Source organism: Monodelphis domestica, chromosome 4 (assembly GCF_027887165.1).
Source record: "Monodelphis domestica isolate mMonDom1 chromosome 4, mMonDom1.pri, whole genome shotgun sequence".
NCBI lineage: Eukaryota > Metazoa > Chordata > Mammalia > Didelphimorphia > Didelphidae > Monodelphis > Monodelphis domestica.
This window is the reverse complement of record NC_077230.1, coordinates 399739340-399756650: the sequence shown is the minus strand read 5'-3', so window position 1 is coordinate 399756650 and position 17311 is coordinate 399739340. Positions and strand designations below refer to the sequence as shown.

Here is a 17311-nt window from a genome sequence, read left to right as displayed (position 1 = left end):
GGGAGCGGGCAGCGAGGTGGATGAGGCAAGCACCGGAAGCTGGGCTGACTATCTGGGCTCCCTGGCATCCATGGCCCGGGAAGAGCAGGGGGCAAGCCCTTCCTCCTCCTCCTCCTCCCCTCTCCATCCGGTGTGTGGGGTCTGGCACACCCGCCACCCTCAGCGCTTAAGGGCCAAAGTATCAGGGCTGAGACCCCTGGCGCAGGCGGGCGCCTCTGGGAATTCCCATCCATTTCAGCCTGCAGCTTCCATCCAGTGGCAGGGCTCCCACGTGACCCTGAAAGAAGCCCCTCCATCCCTGGGCTTCCCTGCAGGAAGCCCTCCCTCTGTTCAGGACCTCCCATTTCTCCTGCCTCTCCCCTATTCCATCACAAGCTCCTTGAGGGCAGGGACTGTCTTCTGTCCCTCTTTCTGTCCCCAGCCTTGGCACGGTGCCTGGCACACAGTAGGAGCTTAATGTTCATTGAACTGAAAATGGAACCCTTCCCTGCCTCCCCCCCAAATGGATCCATGGACGCCAGGTGAAGCATTCCTCCTCCAAGGCTAGCCTTCCAGCTTTCCCCTCTGCTCTTGCCTTTCTGGATGTCACTTGATTTCCCTTGTAAGGGCACTGGGTTCAGATCCTGCCTGTGACACTCCCTAGATGACAGCTTCCCTACATCTCTGAGGGGATTGGCCCCCGTGGCCCCAGAGGTCCCTTCCTGGCTAACGCTTGCCTTTTTCCTCCCAATGAAAGCAGAGCTTCCTCCATACAGCCTCCTTTTCGTCCTTCCTTCCACCCTATGGCCATAGGGGACCCCAGAGGGGACACGAAGCCCCACGCCAAACAGCAAGGCCACTATCTTTAGAATTGGGAGAGAGGGAGGGAGGGATTTAAAAATAATTTTAAATTATTCATTTAAAATGTATTTTACATATAATAATATATGATAGAGTATATTCAAAATATATTAAATTTATTATATCTAAATATATTAAATTTATTTAAAATTCATTAATGAAAATAACAATGAATATTAAATTATATTTAAAAATAATAAGAAACAAGGGCAGCTAGGTGACTCAGGGGACAGATAGCCAAGCCTGGGGATGGGAGGTCCTGGGTTCAGATTTGGCCTCAGACCCTTCCTAGCCGAGTGACCCTGGGCAAGTCACTTAACCCCTGTGGCCTAATCCTTACCACTCTTCTGTCTTGGAGATGATACTCAGTATGGATTCTAAGACAGAAGGTAGGAGTTAAAATAATAATGTCTCTGGTGATACAAAGCCCTCGAGAAGCTTCCCATCTAACTGGAGATCCCCCACGTGGACACACTCTGAGGCAGAAGAGAAGAGTTCAAAAAAAGGACGCCGGAGAACTTTTTTTCCAGTTTTTATTGAGTGAAAATGTCAAACCTTGCATCAGTCATGCAAAAAAAAAATCAAATAAATAGAACACATATATTAAATTTCTAATAGCACTAAATTCAAGTGGAAAAATATTCAGTTCTTAATAACGCAGGTGCCGAGGAGACCAGATTCAAGTAATCGGAGCACACACTGTCTGTTCAGTTTTCACTTTCTGCATTTTTGTTTGTCTCAAAACCTCTATATATCTCTATATATCTATATATATGTATATACATATAGATATATACACACACATATATATGTGCATACATATGATTTGATATTTATATATATACACATACATAGTTATAAAACATTAAAAAGGGCATTGGTGGATCAGGCATTTTTCCCCACAGAAAGAAAATAAAACAAAAATTACACATTAAAATTCGAAATGAGCTAGCAATGGCTTATAGTCCTAATGTGCAATATATTACAAGAGGCTAGACCTCGCACTCTGACCTCATCTTTTTTTTTTTTGCTACATTGAAAAATGTTTTATTTTTTTCTTTACAAAATTCCTTCCACAGACTGAATCCAGTTTTTGTGGCTTAGAACGGTGTCGACAGGGCGATGGCGATTGCTCGTCTTCGGCAGCTGGAGGTGGTCACAGAGCTCGGGAGGAGCCTTTGGGTGGGGAGTTGAGGGAGGGGGGTGGGGGAAGGTTTTGTTTGAAATTGATTTCATTCTTTTTCGGTTTAATCAGTAATGCTCATTTTCTGACCTCTTCTCCCCACTTTTTCCTTCCAAGCTCCCTCAGGTGGGTGTGTCTCTCTGGGCCGTGGGCCGCCCCAAAACAAAAAAATAAAAACATATGGCGGCTGCTTGGATGGGTTGTACCTGGTTTGGTTTTGTATTTTTTTTTCTCCCTTTTTTAAGTTAAAAAAAACAAACACAAAAACTGGTCGATCATCTGTAATGAAGAGGGGGAGTCGTGGAGAGGGGCTTGCCCACTGACTCTGTCCTGGGAGGGGGGGCCCGCTTTGAGAGAGGCCGCCAAACTAGTTCCCATGCAACCCAACCTTGGTTGTGCCCATTTTATCGCCAGGGAGGCAGTCTGAATGTCAGAACCATAAACAAGATGGCGGCCAAGGCCTAGAGGATGGAGAATAAGGGAGGGAATGGAGTGAGGGGAGTGGTTTCCTAAATGGAGCAGGGAAGGGAGCCTGGGGGGGGGGGTTCCCCACCGTCTGCTTCGCCCCAGCTCAGGGACTGGCTTTGTTTTCCCCCTCACTGCTGGGGGAGGGGGCACTGGGGTGGGGTAGGAGGGAGGGGGGCGAGACAACTTTTGGAGGTGGAATGAGAACAACCAGCAAAGCAGCAGCCCAAACAAGATAAAACAGGGAAAAAAAAGCCCCAAGAAGCCACACACGTATAACTGATAAGAGGAACCCCCCAAATGGTAAATGAACTACAAACTCGCATTAACAATAATTTTTTCCCCTTGCTACAAAATTCAAGTTAAGAGTCGGAATCACACAGCTCCCATCAGTCCATCAGTGCTAGAGCGTGAAGATGGGCAGCCTCGAACTGTTAAGGCCTCTAAAATAAATGCTAAACAAAAACCCTCCAGAGAGAGATTGCACACAAGTTAGCAAACCTAAGGGGGGGCTAGTCCAGAAGGCAGGCGAGTGGCCGGAAGAAGCCAGAAGCAGCTCTTTCTTCCCTCCAGCACCCCAGCTCTCTCATGTTTTTTTTTTCCTTTTCTCTTTTGTTCTACGTAGAATAATAACCTTTACAGGAAAAATACTGTACACCTTTTTTTTTTGTAAATTTTTCTTTTTCATTTCTGAATATTAAAGCCAACAGTCACATCCGCCCTGCTCGCCACAACCTGAGCCGCCGGCTGTGAAGAAGCCCCCCTCCCCCCTCAAGTGTCCCCCCTGTCCCCCGTTTTTTCCTTCTCTCCATCAGCACCATTCAGTCTTCCCAATGAGGATAGACGTAAATTGCAAGGTTCCCTGGGCTTTCCAGGGCTGGATTGGGAGTTAAAAGGAAAGAAAGCTGACGCTCGGCCCCCCAACTTTCAGAGGGAGCCGAGCCCCCTCCGTTTGGGGGGTCTTTGGGGCCACCAGCTCGGGGCACAGTCTAGCAAAGGTTGGGGCCGCTCCATGAGATTTGCTTGAGTCTCTTGCAGTCACAAGTTCATGGAGAGCCCGGTGGGGCTCCCTTCTTTCTTGTGGCAGGGGGAGGATGGGGAAGGGGGGCCCTGGGCACCCCTTCTCGGCACCCTAGTTCTTCCTCACTGATTGCAAAGGGAGCTAGGCCCTGGCTGCTCTAAGGAGCGGGCCTGAGGCCCTGGGAGATGGGCGGGAGAAGGCCCCGGGGAGCCCGAGGGTTCACAGTGGCCCTGGCCACGGCGTCACAGTCCTGAGCAATAAATAGTCCCGGGAGGGGGGAGCCCAAGGCTGGGCACCCCTATATAGACAAAAGCTGTTTCCCTGAAGAAAGCACCCAAACCCCGCTAGAGTTCACGGAAACCCCTCTCCTTTGTCCTTGGCAATGGAGCCGGGCCAGGTGTCCTGGGGGGCAGGGCGGGGACCTCGGCCACCCCCACTCTGCTTTGGTGAGCGGGCCGGTCTGGGCAGGTGCTGGCATTTCCGAGCCTAGCATGGGTGGAAGGAAGAGTGGGTAGGTGGGAAGGGGGGAACCAGGCCCAGCCCAGGCCGGCCAGGCCGCTCCCCCGAGGCCCCGGCCCACCGCCAGGAGTCCAAGGGAACATCTCTGTACAGAGGGACGCTTTACGTATAAATATCTTTAAAAAAAAGAACAATGTAATGAGGAAAGACCCCGGGAGGGGCTGGAGGCCGCAGTGCCCGGCCCCTGCCCGCCCCCTTCCATTCAATGCTTTTCTGTTCAACAATAAATACCCCTCCCCAGCCCCCCTCTTCCTTGGGGGCGCCCTGACGGAGGAGCCCCGCGGAGCCAAGGCCGCTGGGGGAGGGGAGGAAGCGGGAGCGGGAAGGTGCTCCCCTCCCCCCTTTCCATTTCAGCCGCGCCGTGACCCTGGGTCGCCCCCTCCCTCCCGGAGGCCAGGGGGCCGGGTCGGTCGGGGCCGGGCAGGCAGGGAGGTGCTGGAGGGCCTCTTCTCTAGGGGTTCTGGGTTTCTCTCGAGTCTTACTTGCAAACACACACGCCACGAACACACGGACCACACGCCTGGGCCAGGAGCTTACGGGGAGGTAGAAGCCGGCAAGTCTCCCACAGCGGGGGGCCGGGCAGCATCGCTGTGGTTCAGGGGACACGGCTCTTCTCCCGGCCCCGCGCCCTTGGGCCCAAGGGCCTCGCCCTGGACTGCCGCAGCGGCGGCGGCCGCGTCGGGCAGCGACTCCTCCGAGTCCGTGTTCAGATCCTCGTCCTCGTCGTCCTCGTCGTCATCCTCGTCCTCATCCTCTTCGTCCTCTTCCTCGTCCTCCTCATCGTCCTCGTCTTCGTCGTCCTCCTCCACCTCCTCGTCCTCGTTCAGCTCCTCCTCCTCTTCCTCTTGGGACGAGTCGTCCAGGCAGCCCGCCGGGCCGGGCACTGCCTGCGGGGGCTCGGCCAGGCCCAGGCCCTGGGCCTCGGGGGGCTTCTTGCTCAGGTCCAGGGAGTCGTTGAGGCCCAGGCCGGCGGCGGCGCTCTGGAGAAAGAAGAGGGAGCCGCCGGGGTCGGCGCCCAGGTTGAGGGAGCTGTCCAGGCCCAGGCCGTCGCCGCTGCCGCCGCCGCCGCCGCGAGGCGCCTCGTGGTCAGGGGCGCCGGGCGGGAGCCCGTCGGGCCCGGGGCTGACGGCGGGCAGCAGCTCGCCGCGCTCCTGCTTCTCGTGCTTGCGCTTGTGGGAGTCCATCTGCGACATGCCCACCACGGTGTGCTTGCAGCCCGGGGCCGTGCAGTGGAAGTGCGAGCACTTGAGCTTGTACTTGCAGTCGGGGACCTCGCAGTCGGCGCTCGAGCTGAACTGGCAGAAGCCCGCGGCGCTGATCACGTCCTGCTTGCCGTGGTGCTTGCGGTGCGCCGTCACCTTGGTGCTGTCCGTGCAGCGGAAGCCGCAGCGCAGGCAGTGGAAGTGGGTGCTGTTCCCCGACCACTGGCAGTCGGCGAAGTCGCAGCTCAGCGACGACTTGAAGCGCTTGAAGTCGTCCAGCACCAGGTTGTCCACGCGGTCGTGGTGCTGCGCGTGCTTGTACATGTGCGTGCGCCCGCAGAACTTGTAGCCGCAGTTCTCGCGCGTGCAGTGGTAGTGCGTGACTTTGAGCGAGAACTGGCAGCCCGCGTCCTTGCAGTCCTCGTACAGGTCGTAGCGCCGGAAGCCCTCCAGCATCATGCCCTCGTCCAGCATCTTGCGCGACGACGCCGTCTTGCGGCGCTTGCCGAAGGGGGACATGTCCTCGATGATCCAGAAGCGCTTCTTGGCCCCCGACGCCGTCGGCATGGTGATGGTGTTCCCTGGGGGGAGGGAAGAGAGCGGGAGGAGGGTGAGGCCCCGCCCCGAGGAGGCCGCCAGCCTCGGTGTCCTCCCCTGACCCGGGAAGGTGACTTTCTGAGCTTCGCTGTGCCCTGAGCCTGTCCGCCCGCCCGCCTGACTGACTGACTGGCCGCAGAGGGCCGGAAAGCCCCAATCCCTGAGGACTGCCAGGTGGCCCAGTGGATAGCCCCCGGACATCCCGGGTTCAAAGGTGCCCTCAGATCCCAACCGCCTAGTCCTTAGCCGTACTCAAACACTGTAGGCAAGTTTTTATTTAAAAACAAACAAAAACTGAGGGGAGCCAGGCAGGTGTAGAGGCGGAGGTCCCAGGTTCAAATTCGGCCTGGGCCCCTCCCCAGCTGGGTGACCCTGGGCACGTCCCCCTGGGCAGACTGCTCTTCTGCCTTGGAACCAAGTACTGATTCTGAGATGGAAGGTGAGGGTTAAAGAAGCCCCCCAGGACCAGCACAGCCCGGCCTGCAGCCGAGCAAGAACCACACCCTTTCCTGCTGGCCCCCCTCATCTTCCTCCAAGGCCTTCAGCCCTCCACCTCTGTTTCAAACAGGAAGATTCTCTCTCCTCATTCAAGCCTAGCCTTCAGGAGTAAGGAAAGTCGGGGGTTGGAAGGCAGAATGTCAGGGCACCGAGTCCTTCCCAGGACACTTGGGCTGCCAGCCCTGCCTTCAGGCACGGAGCAGGGGGCCTCAGTTTCCCCATCTGCTAAGAGGGCCCTGCCTGCCCCTCCCACTGCTTGGGGGCCCATGAGCACCCTGGGCAGGGGCCGGCGGGTTGCTGGGTTCCTCAGCAAGCTGCCCTTCCTTTTGGGGCGGGAAGTGAAGAAGCCTTCTGAATCTAATTGAAGCTGAAAGGGGAATCTAGGTCGCCAGAATGTAATTACCCAAGTTGGATTCTGGCCAGGACACCATAATGTACCTCCCTCTAATGAGGGACAAGCAAGCTCTCTCTCCTGCTGATTAACCCCTGGCTTCCCCCAGGTCAGGCACGCCTGTGTGCGCCGAGGGGGCCGGCCCGCTTTGGGCCGCAAGCTGAGACACTCTCCTGTTTATGCTTTGGGAAAAGAAAAAGAAGCAGGCGTGCGCCACCCAGCACCCACTCTGCCCCCAACTCTCTTCTTCTCCCTGTCTGTCTCTCTCCCAAGAGATCTTCCTGCCCGTCAAGGTCAACGGAAGCAGGAGGGAGTCGCCTCCTCGGGGAGGCCAAAGGCTTGGGTTTGAATTCCTCCTGGCTTCCACCTCTGGACAAGGGAGGGGTCTTGAGGCCAGCGGGACCCGTTTTCATTTCTCTGGGTAAACCTAAGGGTTTGCCTTCCCCCTGATTTAAAAAATATTTTATATTAATTTATATTAATATGCTTAGATGATATTTAAAAAATAAAGCCCTCACCTTCTCTCAGAATCATTCCTGTGGACGGGTTCCAAGGCTGAAGAGCAGGAAGGGCTGGGCAAAGGGGGTAAGGGACTTGCCCAGGGTCACCCAGCCGGGAAGTGTCTGAGGGGATCTCTGTCCACTGAGCCACCCAGGTGCCTGCCTTCCCCGAGAGAGTAACCCTGGGACCCGGACCGTTTCCACTTTTGTTCCACCCAGTCCTTAGCTCCTGGAAGCATCTGGTACTTCTAGGCGATGGTGGGACTGAAGGGACCCGAAGGTGACGGAAACCGCCGAGCGGGGAAAGGACCAAAGGTCCTTCCCAACTCTTAGAGGCTGGGGAGACGGCCAGGAGTCCGGGCCTGGGGGCCTGGTTCCTTTGCCCAGTTACACAAGGCTCTGCCTCCCGGCCTTCAGCCGCAGCCATGGAAATGGGAGACTGAAGGCCTGGGGAGCCGATGGAGGCATCTCGGGTCTCTGAGGCCCCCTAGGAAGGGTCCTGGTGATTCCGGGTGCCTCTCTGGTTCCCCTGATCGGTGGCAGACAGAGGCTGGCTGGACCCCCTTCCCCTGCCTCCCTTTTCCCTTAACTTCAGCTGCTCTGTGCTCTCTTTTGGCAGGGCCCAAGTTTGAGCAGAGCTGCCTGGTTATGGACCACTGAGTTTAGACCCATCAAACAGTAACACGGGACCGCACTTGTGTTTCTAGCCGGGACCTTCTCTAACCCCTTCAATGTACAGATGAGGAGACTGAGGCCTAGAGATGTCAACAGGTCAGAATTTGAATCCAGATCCTCTGGTTCCCCATTCTTTCCCCCACCTTCCACTTGTAGGAAGCCAGGTACCAGATAGGCAGGTGGAGATGGGGCAGCCTTTCCTGGGAGGGTCTACACTCAACCCACCAGCCCGAGGCAGAAGTGGGAGCCAAGACCCCACGTGGGCAGCCCCTGCTCCCCTGTGTTGGTTAACGACGGCCTTCCCTCCCAAACAACAGGCAGGAACTTGTTCTGAACCTAAAGGAAGGCGCTCTGGGCATTCCCTGGCTAAAGCCCTGCAGAGGGGAAGGTTGAGACGAATGGCTCTCCATCTCTCTCGCCCCCTGACCCCCAGAAAGAAAGCAAGAAGCTCAGCAGCCAGAGAATCTGGGAGAAGACCCTTTGGGTCAAGGAGGGAAGGAGAGGAGCCCAAAGTGAGTGGGAAGGTCCAGAGCAGTGGGGCAGAGGTTCTGGAAGAGGGCACTGGTGAAGATGACAAATGAGAATGCTGGTTAGGGAGGGGGAGGCAGGTGGGGGCCCCAAAGCCTGGGGAGCGGGTCTGTGTCTGGGGGCGTGAGTGGGGGTTTAGCCAATTCGGGGCTAGTCTTGGAGGAAGCCCAGCACCCTGCAGGGCGGGGACTTGTCCGGGGTCCCACACCAGTAGGCAGGAGTGGGACCTTCTCTCTGGCGCTGGCTCTGGTGACCCCAGCTCTAGGCTTCTGCCATGAGGAAGGCCTGCCCTTGTCCCTCCACAGCCCGTGCAGTTTCTGTGTTTTTCATTTGTGCCCGTGTTGGGTCTCTCTGGAAGAAGGTGAGCTTCCAGAAAAGGGGGCTCTTGTTTCTGTCTTTGGCCCTGGCGCGGTCCTCGTTCAGAGCAGGTACTCGGTGAATTAGTGCTGCACTGAGAAGGGACTGGAGGGCCTTTCCGAGGCCCGGCCGGGCCAGGGGAGGACCTGCTGAGCTGGGAGGTCGGGAGGAGAGCTCCGGCTCTTTCCAAGGATCCCGTTCTCCCAGGGGATTCTGGGGGCTGGAACTGATCCACGAGGGATTTGGCCCGTCCCCCATGCTCACAGGGGGATCTCTAGCCCCAGAAGGCGCTGGAGGTGGCAGTTATGTGCCCAAGGCCCGGAGGGAACAGAAACGTGTGGGGCCGGGGCCAGGCTCTTGCTGGCTGCCCTCGACCTCCTTGTGAAGGCCTGCCGGGTCCCAGCGGTCAGTGCCCTGTATGCGGGGGCCCTTCTTAGAGCGGAGGCTCCTCCAGGGCGGGGCCTCTGACTCTCTCCCTCTCCCCAGCATTTGGGAAGCGCCACCGGGGGGCCTGACTGACCTCGCTGGCCCTGGGAGGGAGGCAGGGGCGGTGCGGGGGGCGCACTGGGCAAGGAAGGATGAGGGAGTTACCTGCAGCGTCCTGTACTATGGGGATGTCACTTTTGACTGGAGGTGGAGTGGCAAGGACAGACGGGAAGCCAGGCGTGCTGGTGGCGGGCATGACAAGGGCCCGGCTGGTTCCGAGAGTGGCACTGAGCAGAGAATATGAGACACAAGACGGAGAGAGGAGGTATGGGAGGGAGGGGAGGGGCGACCTGAGCAGGGCCTGTGAGAAGGATGGAGGCAGTGGAGGCTGGGGGGCCTCGTCGGCAGTGGCAGCAGGAGCGGCAGCAGCCAGGCAGCCTGGAGAGGGCGGAGAAGAGCAGAAAACAAAACAACAGAAAACCAAAAGGACAAAAAAACCAAACGGAACCAGAACAGAGGACGGACAAACAAACAAACAAACAAAAGAACCCAAATGAGAAACCCAACGGCAGAAGCAAGTACAATGGAAATGGAAAAAATGGGATCTGGGGGGGAAATGGAGCTGGGATGGAGGAGATGGAAGTTGGGGGAGAGGAGGAGGAGGGGAGAGGGGAGGAAGAAAGAGGAGGGGAAGGAAGGAAGGAGAAGGGAGAGGAGGAGGAGGAGGAGGAGGCCCAGGGTTCATGGGCTGGGAAGATGGGCCTGGCCAGAACCTCACAGAGGCCAGAGGGGCTCAGGTCCTCGCTGCTGGCCGGCAGGCCCAGCTCAAGTCTCCTGCATTCTGCTCCCTCAGGGGGCATTTGGGTATGGCCTGTGCCCTGACCCTTGGCGGCTGGAGGCACCAGCTCCCTGGAATCCCTCCTGACTAAAGCAGGGATTCCTGCCTTTAAGTGTCATGGATCCCTCCTCAGAAGGCCATTTAAAATGCACAAAATCAAATATGAAGGATTACAAAGAAAATCAATTCTACTGAAATAAATTTATCAAAATAGTTCATTCCCCCCCCATCCAAGTTCATGGACCCCTCTGAAATCTAGCCAGAGAGGCAGATTAAGAACCCCTGGACAAGGAAGAGAAATAAGAAGGTGGCAGTGTGGTGTAGCAGGAAAACCTGGGTTCAAATCCTACCTCAGACCCTGACTTCCAGTGAACAAGCTGCTTCACTCACCTTTGGCCTCAGGTTTCCTTATTTATAAAATGAGTTTGGCCTAGGCAATCTCTAAAGCTGATTTACTTCACCTCTTTGCCTCTGTTTTATCCTTTAGTACTAAAGCTGTGTGACCTTGGGCAATTCATGTGCCATCTCTGACCTCGGTTTCCCGATTCCTAAGAGGAGGGGACTCAGAGGGCCCTTCCAGCCCTAGGTCTATGGACTTAAGGGTGGATGTGCCATCCCAAAATCTCCATCTCCCCAAGGAGAGTCATGGGAGGCAGTAGTGGGGAAAACAATTCCCATTTTTCTCTCCTTGTCAAAGGAGAGCAGGAAGGCCATCGGGAATCAGGGAGACGGTCTGGTTTGGAGCCATATTTCAGCTTTCCTGTTCCTCCAGGGGGGCAAAGGCTGTGAGGCTGCTCCCAGGGCTCCCTCCCTGCCCCCTGCCCTGCCTGGGCATTTGTGCTCTGCTCAGAGCGATCTGTGGTCAAGAGAAGGCACAGATTCCCTCCCGGTTTGGAGGGTCTGGAGGATGTCAAGGAAGAGGGCGCCCTGGAGTTTTAGGAAGGGGCCTCCTGTGGAAGCCAGAGAAGGGCCAGCGAGGCCTGAAGTAGACAGAGCTGTCCCCATGTGGAATGACCAGGGGGCAGAGGGTCCCTCCTTGGAAAGCTGTCAAGCCCTGCGCAGCCACTGGGTCGGTACGTTTTAGGGCATTTCTTTAAAAACCCAATTTTGGGCTCGTGTGCCATGATGTCCGTCTGCCTGAACAACGGCGGCCTCCCTTTCTGTGTCTCCTTCCTGATTTTTGGCCCCTCGTCGTCTTGGGCAAGCCACCGGCCCCCTGGGCCTGGGTTTACTGTTTACTCTTTGTTAAATCGGGGGATTAGCCCCTTCTGGCTCTCAAGCTGTGATTCCACCTGGGTAAACTAGGCCCAGAGAGCAGCCTCCCAGCCTTTGCCTACCTGGAAGAAAGCCGAAGGCTCACTAGGCCGCAGGGTTCTCGCCTGTACAATGGAGGTAGAGGATCCCCCACAAACCCAGATCCCTTCTGACTGTGCAACCCTCAGAGCACCCAGAGGCCCACGTGCCTGGCACAGGCTCCTCGGCCCTTGCAGGTGGCATGTCTGGGCTCCTCCTCCCCAGCTGCCATTTACCTGCTGAGGTGCTCTCATTGCCCACCGGAGTGCTGGAGCAGCTTCGGTCCATGTTGGAGGATTCTGAGGAGACCGCCCCAGGGCTGCAGCCCGTGTAATCCATGTACTCGTCCGTCTCGGTGTCCATCAGGTTCTGAGGTCCCTGCAATGAAGCGGGAGTCCCTGATGAGGCGGGGCTGGGGGCCGGACTGCCCCCCAGGGGGAGGTTTTCACTCCTGCTGGGGCGTCCGATCACCTGGAAAGGAGACGGGGGACCCTGTCGGCACCAAGCGCAGCCCCCAAGGCCAGAGTGGGCAAGAGGTGCCAGCGGGCGGGGGCAGGCACTCACCTGAGCGGGAACTCTGTCGAAGTTCTTCCCCAGCATCCTTCGCATGTGCTTCCGGGCATGGGACGTCATCTGGTGTTTGAGCAAGAAGGAAAACTGGCAACCCTCTCGGATACAGTGGAAATGGCTGTTGACCTGGTTGTACTTGCAGCCTGTGGACACACGGCACCCGCCCCGGGGCTGTGAGCCTTGGCAAAGGGCCCCATCCTGCTGAGATGGCAGGCCCACATACCCCCGAGAGCTGGGAGGAGGCCCCAGCAGGTCCTCAAGACCTTGGAGCCAGGGCAGTCCTCCGTGGCTGACCATCAGGGGCCGCCTGGCCAAGCCTGGTCCTGGAGAGCAAATGAGGGCCAGCTCATCTTTTTTTTTTTATTTTTATTTATTTTTTATCCCTTCTGTTTTAGAATCAATGGGTTCCAAGGCAGAAGATCAGCAAGAAGTAGGCAGCTGGGGTTAAATGACTTGCCCAGGGTCACCCAGCTAGTCTTTTTCTCATCGGACCAAGACGGAGAGCTGGATGGGACCTCAGAAGTCATGGGATCATTTCACAGATGAGGCAGCCAAGACCCTGAGTGGTTAAGGGACCTGACCAAGGCCACACTGGGAATCGGGAGTGAGCATTTCTTTTCTCATTATTGTTTTTAATCTTTATTTTTAGTAAAAAATTTGCACATACCTTTTCCAAAGTTATATGATTCACGTTGTCTCCCTCCCTAGTAGTGAGCGTTTCTAACAAGCCCTAAGGGGTAGGGGGGTTTTCTGTTGGAAGGATGCTGTATTTGGGACAAGGATTCTGGGTTCAGATTCTAGCTCCACTCATCTCTGTGCCCCTGGCCAGCCCTCTCTGGGCCCGCTTCCTCATCTGTAAAATGAAGGGGTCGGGCGAGACGGCTTCCCGTTCAGATCCTCTGACTGTCGTCTCCAGCCCCTGCGCCATCCGTCACCGAGGGCTGGGGTCAGGCCACTGACAGTGACGGGATTTGCTCTCCCCCACCCCGCCACCTGCTCCCAGACTTCCCCGGGAGGGAGCCCGTCTCTCTGCCAGACGCGGTTTGTTTAGACGGCTGCGCCCCTCCCTCCTTCCCCATCCGCTGGGCCATTCTTTGGAATTAAGAACAAACAGGAGAGGCAGGATGGAAACAGTGGCCGGCAGCGGAGGGCAGGTGAAGGCTTGCCTGTTGCCATGGCAGCGGGGCGGGGCTGGGTGTCGGGTATCATGGAGGGGCTTTGTCTGGCCCCTGCTACCACCTCAAACACCCAAAGTTGAGTCAATAATCGGGATATTCTGACACGTGTAAACCGAGCCCAGGTACCCAGGCCGGCCGCTCAGTGTTGACATCTGTTGCTGTGGTTACCAGCCACATCCCCAGCAGGAAGTCTTCAGAAGTGGTGATGGTGGAGGTTGGGGGTAGGGTGGGGGAGGCTAGCACTTTTCCTTTCCCAAAAGTTGCTTTTTAAAAGTGCTTGGGAGGGGGGGGGCAGCTGGGTGGCTCAGTGGATGGAGAGCCAGGCCTAGAGATGGGAGGTCCTGGGTTCAAATGTGGCCTCCGACCTTTCCTCTCTTGGTGACCCTGGGCAAGTCACTTACCCCCCAGGGTCTAGCCCTTCCCACTCTCCTGCCTCAGAACCAATACATGGTATGGATTCTAAAACAGAATGTAAAGGTTTAAAAAAAAAAGGGCATTTCTCTTCTCGTGCCTGGATACAGGCATGGGCCACTCACTGGGAAGGCCTGGCTACCAGGACAACGTTCGCTACAACAGCAAGGAAGGGGAAAGCTTCCCAGGCATCATCCTTCCATCCAAGGCGAGTCTCTCCCTGGGGTTGCTACGGCATGTTCCTGGGCAAAGGCCTATGGGCTGGCTCCAGCTATCCAGGCGGCTAGGAGGGGGTGGCTGCTTCCCTTCCCTGTTTGCTCTCTCCTCAGCTTCATTCCCTTCTGGGGCCCCTTCTGCCCCGTCTCCATGAGAGGCCTCGGCCTCCTCAGCGCTGCTACTTAACCCGTGTGCTTTCAGGGGCGTCCCTTTTCCTCTGGGCCTCAGTTTCCCCTCTGTAAGGGAGGGGGGAAGGGCATTCGATGGTCTTTACGGGTCATCTGGATTCGTCAGATCAGAGGATGACGAACTCTACAACTCGGAAGCAGAACGGATTTGAGAGGCTTTAGCCTGTCCCGATGGAGAAGCGGATCAACTCCAAACGCTATGAAGTCCGTGGAGCCACAAGGCTCCCTCTGCTGAGGCCCGGGGTTCAGGGGGCAAGCGGGCTCCCCCCAGAGGCACCTGCAGGAGCACCTGGGCCTAGTCTGACCATCCGGCGAGCCCAGAACAGGGGAGACTTCACGGCCTTTCACCGGCATCCCTAGCCAACCTTCAGATTCAGAGTGGAGAGAACGTGTCTAATGGAGGTCAGCCTGCTGCCTTTTCAGTGGGTGAGGAGACAATCGGGAACTCGATGTTTAAAAATGGTTGTTCAAAAAAAGATAAATAGGGGCAGCTGGGTGGCCCAGTGGATGGAGAGGCGGGCCCACAGAGGGGAGGTCCTGGGGTTAAGTGTGGCCTCAGACCCTTCCCAGCTGGGTGACCCTGGGCCAGTCACTAGCCCTTACAACAGATATTGAATAATATTAAGATGGGAGAGAAAGGTTAAAAGCAAAAGATAACATTGCTTGGGGGAGAACAAAAACCTCAAAGGGCATGAAAACTGGGTGAATTTCAAGATGCCAGTGTTTGCAGGACTCAGCCAAGAGAGCAACTCCATCCCTGGGACAGACCCGGGGGTAGGACTCGAGGCCACCCCCAAACTGGCCGGAAGATGCCCGGCGGCCCAGTGAGTTACCTAGTCTCCCGCACTCCTCACGCTTGGTGAAATACTTGAACCCGTTGGCTGCCCGGCGTTCTGCCTTTTCGTGTTTCTTTATATGCCAAGGAAGCTTGGTCGTGATGTTGGTCACGAAGTAGCAGCCGGGCCGCAGGCAGTGGTAGTGGCCTCGCATCCGGAACTCGCAGTGCTGCAGGGGAGAGACCAGAGAGCCGGAGCCGTGAGAGGGTCTGGTTGGTGTCACAAGTGGGATGTGCGCGGCAGCTCCGGCGGGACCTTCCCCCAAGACCCACTCCCCGGCTCAGGAGCCACAAGGGCCATCCGGCCGACTCCCTTGCTTCGAAGACAAGGAAACTGAGGTCCAGAGAGAAGTGGGGCTGACTGGCCTAAAGCCACACAAGCTAGGGGGGGCAGCCCAGACTTCAAACCCTGGATTTGGGGCTCTAAACCTAGCAATTTGTCCAGCGTCTCTATTGGAAAGTAAGGTTTTGAAGGAAGGTTTCATTTCTCTTTCCAGAGCCTCACACAGTGGGTGCTTGCTTAATAAATGCTAGTTGATTGATTAATGGCCCCAAGTGCCTCTTTTAGTTTCCCTGTATGCTTTGGGGTCAACTGAAAAGATGAGAACTTAATTTTCTTTTCTTTTTTCTTCTCTTCTCTCCTCTCTGTCCGTCTGTCCATCTGTCTGTCTGTCTTCTCTCCCTCTCTCTCTCCCCCTCTTTCCCCCCCTCCTCCCTCCCTCCCTCCCTCCCTCCCTTCCCTCCCTCCTCCCATCCCCTCCCTCTCTCTCTCTCTCTCCCTCCCCTCTCTCTCTCTCTCTCTCTCTCCCTCTCTCTCTCTCTCTCTCTCTCTCTCTCTCTCATCTCTCTCTCTCTCTTCTCTCTCTCTCTCTCTCTCTTCTCTCTCCCTCTCTCTCTCTCCCTCACACACATACACCTTTACCTTCTTTCTTAGTAACAACTGAAAGAAGGGCAAGGGCTAGGCAAATGAGGTTAAGAGACTCACTCAGGGTCACACAGCTAGGAAGTATCGGAGGCCAGATTTAAACCAGGACCTCCCCACTCTAGCCTGCACTTCATCCACTATGACACTTAGCTGCCCCAGAGGAGAACTTTCTTGTCTTTCGCTTCTTTTTAAACCCTGTGTATTGGCTCTCCAAGGCAGAAGAGTGGTAAGGGCGAGGCAGTGGGGTGAAGTGACTTGCCCAGGGTCACCAAGCTGGGAGGTGTCTGAGGCCAGATCATGCCCCTCATGTTTCACCATTTCTCATTAGGAGGCTCCTTCCCGGGGCCCCTGACATCCGCCACAGCCTGCCCCACCTGGGGCTCCCTCTCCCTGCTCCCCCCAGGGCTGGTGGTCTTACCTGGTTTGGACAGAGACACTGCAGGGAGTAATAAGCGAACTGGTCTCGCACGTTCACCAGGGTTGTTGCTAGGGTTGATATGGTCCAGGCAGTGGGACTCGGCCTTCCGGAGGTCTTACACACGTACTTGCAGTTCCCAAAGAGACAGTGAAGTGGAACTTGTTGGCGTATTTGCAGTCGTTCGCGAGGCAGGGGTCGCTGGAACAGAGTGACAACCCCCAGGGTCACTGCCGTCCCCCAAGCTCTCGGGGGTTCCCGAGGGCAGAGGGCCGGGGCCGCCCCCCACGGCCGCTCTCCTGCTCTCCCCGAGGCCTGGCATGCCCGGGCTCTCTCCCGGCACGGAGTGCCAGGGTTGCCCAGAACGTTGCATGCTGGGACACGGAGTCTCCACGGACCCACACCTTGGCTTTAGAGATAAGGACGCCTGCGATCAGTTACCGGGTTTGAGAGTCAGGGCTAGGCCCCGCCAGTCCTTGGCGGGATGCCATGGAGTGCCTGGCTGGCACTGTGTGGGCACTGCCCTGGATTGACTGGCCGAGTACAGCAAGGTGGTTTTCCCGGGCACAGGTGGAATGGGGAGGCATGTGTCTGGCTCCGGACCCCCACAAAGGTTCACTGTAGATGTCCTGCCCCACCCAGGAGGGGTCCCACCACCTCGTGTACCCCCCTCCCCCCCCTCCCAGTGCAACCCTGGCACCCCTGTGAGTCCTCCCCCACCTTCCTCTACCACCATCTTGTCACTAGGGGGAGAAGCTCCCCAAGGGGCTGTGTCCTGTGGAAGGGCAAGTTCTGGGGTCCAGGAGGGGGGTAGGAGTAATCGGTGAAATCCGGGTTGGTCCAGGCTTTCTCTTGGGACATTAAAGTGGAGGCTTCCTCCTGGATCCTAGATCACACCCTAGAAAGGACCTCACAGGTCACCTGAGACACCTTCATTTTATGGCGGGGAGACTGAGGTCCAGAGAGGTAGCTGGGTGAGCGAGCTAAGACTCGAACTCGGGTCCTGTGCGCCCCCCGATTCAGCACTCCTCCCAGGGTGCTTCTGGCCCCTAGGAAGGTGCTGAACAGGCGGGGATTCCATCCAAGGCCCAGGACATTCTGGAAACTAGCGCGGGGGGTCCCTGGAAGAGCCCCACTCCCAGGGGGCTCTCGGAGAGGGAGGACAGCTTTAAACGCAGGTGGTGTGTGTTTACTTCCATTTATTAGTTTTATGAGAACAGGAAGCCGCGGGCGGCAGAGA

The 17311-nt window shown here is 56.7% G+C and overlaps 1 protein-coding gene across 3 annotated transcripts; it reads right to left on the bottom strand.

The window, feature by feature from the left end:
- Positions 1 to 1356: 1356 nt before the first annotated feature.
- CASZ1 (castor zinc finger 1) lies at positions 1357 to 16684 on the bottom strand. Of its 3 annotated transcripts, none has more exons than XM_056795777.1 (6): positions 16075 to 16684; positions 14730 to 14901; positions 11898 to 12046; positions 11570 to 11804; positions 9368 to 9640; positions 1357 to 5811 (listed from the first exon to the last, which is right to left on the bottom strand). In XM_056795777.1, the coding sequence occupies exons 2-6, from the start codon at positions 14884 to 14886 to the stop codon at positions 4562 to 4564; spliced, it is 2064 nt and encodes a 687-aa protein (XP_056651755.1). In that variant the 5' UTR covers positions 14887 to 14901; positions 16075 to 16684; the 3' UTR covers positions 1357 to 4561. The 3 variants fall into 3 exon arrangements, with proteins under 3 accessions (XP_056651755.1, XP_056651756.1, XP_056651758.1); XM_056795778.1 differs by having other exon boundaries at positions 11570 to 11711; positions 16075 to 16680; XM_056795780.1 differs by lacking the exon at positions 9368 to 9640 and having other exon boundaries at positions 16075 to 16682.
- Positions 16685 to 17311: the final 627 nt, after the last annotated feature.

Bases quoted from the DNA above. Each gene is read 5' to 3' on its own strand.
- CASZ1 (XM_056795777.1), bottom strand. From the start codon at position 14,886: ATGCGAGGCCACTACCACTGCCTGCGGCCCGGCTGCTACTTCGTGACC. The intron at 11,805-11,897 runs GTGAGTGCCTGC...TCTCCTTTCCAG, and splicing joins TCGACAGAGTTCCCGCTCAG to GTGATCGGACGCCCCAGCAG. The intron at 5,812-9,367 runs GTAACTCCCTCA...CCCTCCCCCCAG, and splicing joins CATAGTACAGGACGCTGCAG to GGAACACCATCACCATGCCG.